This window comes from Sinocyclocheilus grahami, unplaced genomic scaffold (genome assembly GCF_001515645.1).
Source record: "Sinocyclocheilus grahami isolate Dianchi unplaced genomic scaffold, SAMN03320097.WGS_v1.1 scaffold5589.1, whole genome shotgun sequence".
NCBI classification, from domain to species: domain Eukaryota; kingdom Metazoa; phylum Chordata; class Actinopteri; order Cypriniformes; family Cyprinidae; genus Sinocyclocheilus; species Sinocyclocheilus grahami.
In genome coordinates this window covers 8530-12632 of record NW_015510237.1, presented here as the reverse complement: position 1 = coordinate 12632, position 4103 = coordinate 8530, and the positions used below count along the sequence as shown (strand labels likewise).

Genomic DNA, 4103 nt, shown 5'->3' with positions numbered 1-4103 from the left:
TTATTTTTCTTATTCTTGTTATGATGTTAAATAAGAAAACTGGTGTAAATGCTTGGCGTTGTGGAGCATTTATGCTGAGCTGCACGTTCGAATGAACTACTGCTTATATTTCTGTAATGTAGACTTTATTATAAAGCACATTTTTCGACCTAGGTGCATCACAGCTTTTCTCCTCGACTTCTGACTTTGTTCGTGATTCTTAGACGATGCGTACCTAAATATAAAAAGAGTTGTTGACGCCTCAAAGTATACATCCAAACCCCAAACGTGTGTCGGAAGTCAACGCCCTCATACGCATGCGGGGGACTTTTATTTTGAACCGTTGAACTTCCTGTCCGTCATTTTGCTAGTACGTGTTGTTCTTGTTCTCGACTGGACACTCGTTTCAAAAACACAATTTAACGAAGATTTTTTTCAGTGTTTTCTGACTTCATCAGCATACCACCAACGAGTATTTAATTGAATAAGCATGGACCAAATGGAAGACCCTGCTGCATCGGATAATAAACGAGCTATAGAGCGGAAAAGGTAGGTTCTATATTGTAAACAACGGCCTGTTTGCGCTCGGAAGCTCCTAGTGTTTGGATTGCAGCCACTTAACCACTAAAGAAGCTGGATTAAATCCAGTATATCGCTGTTAAATGTCAAGAGAGCTGGATTAACGTCAATATATGACATTATATTAACAACTATTTAATGCTGCACATTAGCTGTTGGGAACGGTTAGGTATTTGTCATTATGACTGGTGTATTATCGTGACCTCGAAGCTCCAGTAGTACAGCACTTATTTATTATTATATATTTTTTTCCAAGTGCAGTACATCAGTTGAGGTCTAAACTGTTTATTTTGTTTCTTTTTTTTCGGTTAAAGTTTCCGTTAAAAAGCGTTTAAGTTCAGACCTCTTTTTTATGATATCTAAGATTTGTATTATGTGTTGAACTAGCGCGAGTTGAATAGCCGTGCGTCATGGTGTTTTGCTATTATTTATAGTACTATGATAATAGACCATGATAAAAATTCCCCAAGGGAGGGACCTGCATTTTTATGACGCAGCACTGGCTACATATTAAACCGCTGTTTTCTTTCCTATGTATAGGAGTTGAAGATGCCAAAGGAGGATTTCAGAGAGGACAAGCTTTCAACATCAGCACCGTCCATCACTTTGTCCCTCCCCTCATCCCCTAAACATCAGGCACAGGTGGAAACACTGGTTCACAGCCACGTTTTGTAGTTCTAGATTGCGTTCTGATATATAATTGGATTTGTGACATACAGTAGAACAAACTGCAATGCAATATGTTATTGTTAGTAATATTATAATTAAGTAGTATACTGATAATTTATCTCTTTGACCCTGACAGGCACTGGTTTAGCCAGAGACCTCACCCCAATATTCCATTTAAGTCCAGCAGTTTCACCACAAGCGTTTCGATGGGAGGTAATGAAGGAGGTGGACAGGGAGGAGAGCGATGGAGCCTCTTCGGGGTGCGGCCCATCGTGCAGAAATCCCCCACTGACCCAGGATCAGAAACCAACACACCTGGCAAGAACCTGTTATACGGATTAATTATTTTAGGTTTTAAAGATGCCTAATTATACCCTCAGATTTGTTTAGATTTGCAATATTTGTTCTGCACCAAGATTTTTTTATTTTATTTTGTTGTGTCATTAATTATATTTGAATATTATACTATATTTATTTATGAAAATTGCTTCTGTACTCATATTTTTCAGTGTATATTATCGCCTAGCTCTAATTTGGTAAATGTGACTCAAAGGCATGAAGAAATTAAGATGATATAAACATTAACGTCATGTGTATTGTGAAAAGCGGTGTATACATTTTGGGAAATTCACAATAAGACCCGGAATGTGTTAATGTAAACATTTTTTCCTGCTGTTTCCATGACTACAGGGGGATTCATGATGCAATCGTACTTTGGGGTTCAGAAGTCCAATACAATAGATGGCATGAAAACCCAAATAAACCTCACGGTTGAAGATCCCGCCAATTTCAAATCTCCCAAGATCGAGATGAGCGGCGAGGACGGAAAGAAAACATCCTGTCACAGACTGAGACATCGAGACATGAACATTCTCACTCCTTCCGGCTTCTGAGCTCCACAAGTCTTGAACTCTCCTAAGCTTCCTCGCCTTTTATATACACATTATAGCACAAAATGGCACTTGCTATTTTATGGTCTCTTGTGAGTAACACCACACCAACTTATCCTGTTTCCCCATATAACTTGAATAGAATTTCCCTTTAAATTAGATAAGAGCTGTAGAATCTCTTAAATTAGTGCCAAGCTTCATTGATAGTTGTTTTTATGCCTCCCCCACACCCCAAAAAGACCACTTTTTTTAAAAAACATTTTTCATGTTGTTGTTTTTTTATTACTGTGTGCTATGACAAAGTGATTGCTTTTGATTGTTGTGGTTTAAATCTACCACAGTAAAAACCTATCCAAAATATGCATAATTATCAATAAGCTTGTGTTTTTTTGTGTGCGATGCGCTCACAAGTACATCCGTTAACAGTAAATCTGAATTTTGTGGATCATTTTGAAAGCTTGTGTATACTTGTGTAAACATGTTTCAACAGCATTTTGTATTAGATTGATGGATTTCATCAGTGCACGTGTTGTAGTTAAATAGCACATCAACAGAATAAGATACTGTTGCGCACATCAGTTTATTTCCACTGTAAAACATGCAATCTTAAAGTCAGATTTGACTAAGCAGTCAGGTATCCATCTTTCAACATAGTTGAAACATGTTTAAGTGCCATTTTTGTGACTTAACTGAACTGCTTATTTAGTTCAGGTTACTAATTTATTTTATTAATTGATGACATTAACGTGGTATTTTATCTTGTGTGGTTCCCCGTGTGCAATAAGCAGCATTGTTTGTATCAGCATGCTGAAAGCACCCCATTTCTATCACTGGGTTTCACACTCATTTCATTATAATTTTTTTTACATTTAACACAAAAGTCTTTTTTTTATATAGTTTTGTGGCATTTTTTCCTTTATTAAACACAACAGTAAAGTACTATTTACGTACATTATGAAGTTTCTGAATCATTTTACTGTTGCTGTTTTGCACATTTGTAGTGGAAGCGCTTTGGCTTTACAATATTCCACTCTGTTCATGTTGTAGTTTGTTTTCTGTAGTGCTTGAATCTGTTATTAGTATGTTACGTTTTGTAAGTCCGAAGTGGCTTTTTTCATCTCAGGCCAAATTGTTTAATACCAGTCACATGTTGTATTACCATCACATATTACCTGTTCATATTGCTCAGTTTGGGTATGTTATTCCTATAATAAAACATCGCTGTCAAGCACAATAAACAATTGTGATTGTATTTGATTTATTTTAGAAACCGTTTAATCATGTCGTCATGATTTTTAAAATTGTATTTATGATCATTTCAATATGTTCCCTGGGGTTTACTTATGTTAATTTTTTATGTTAATAGTGTTTATAAATGCTTCTGGAAGTAAATTAATGACAAAAGACTTTTTAAACAAAAAAGTATGTTGAACTGCAATAATTGAAGTAAAACTGCTTGAAATATTTTAAATTCGGCAGAATGTTCAAATTCGATTCTAACTCGGTAAAATATTCAACTTTGAATATCCGGGAACTACAGGAACAGCACTAGCAGTAGCGTACTCATGCATAATCTCCATCTGCTTCATATTTTTTAAAATGGTTTTGGAAATGGTGATTTTGTGAGGTGAATATTTATAGAATTTTTAAGAATGAAAATGTGATTTTTTTTCCCAGTTTAAATATTCACAGCTTAAATATACAGCCATGTTGAATGACAACTCCAAGAAATACAATGCATTAAATATGACCACTGTTAATGCAATGCATCTTTTTTGTTTCAAAGACTTTTGTCATTGATTAATTTAATTTTCAAACAGCATTTTGACCCTTATAATCCGTTTTCGAGGGGTTGTCCCTTTTAGGCTTGACAGTAAACGATCACTGTTATGATTGGCTAACAGTATCAATGCACCCTGGCTATAGCACGTAAGCAAAGACTAGAAATACAAGTAAGCTTTTTAAAAAACGGGTTTTGATGCGGCT

At 35.6% G+C, this 4103-nt stretch overlaps 1 protein-coding gene and 1 long non-coding RNA gene across 2 annotated transcripts in view; one reads left to right on the top strand and one right to left on the bottom strand.

The window, feature by feature from the left end:
- Nucleotides 1–337: 337 nt before the first annotated feature.
- LOC107577272 (uncharacterized) lies at nt 338–1545 on the top strand. Its single transcript, XR_001608184.1, has 3 exons — nt 338–528; nt 1099–1200; nt 1364–1545. It is a non-coding gene; the product is annotated as an uncharacterized lncRNA (long non-coding RNA).
- A 403-nt stretch (nt 1546–1948) lies between these two features.
- LOC107577271 (collagen alpha-1(XXIII) chain-like) overlaps nt 1949–4103 on the bottom strand; it is a 10032-nt gene continuing 7877 nt past the window's right edge. The window contains exon 11 of the mRNA XM_016263364.1: nt 1949–2065. Coding sequence (XP_016118850.1) covers nt 1949–2065 — 117 coding nt within the window. The remainder of the gene's footprint in view (nt 2066–4103) is intronic.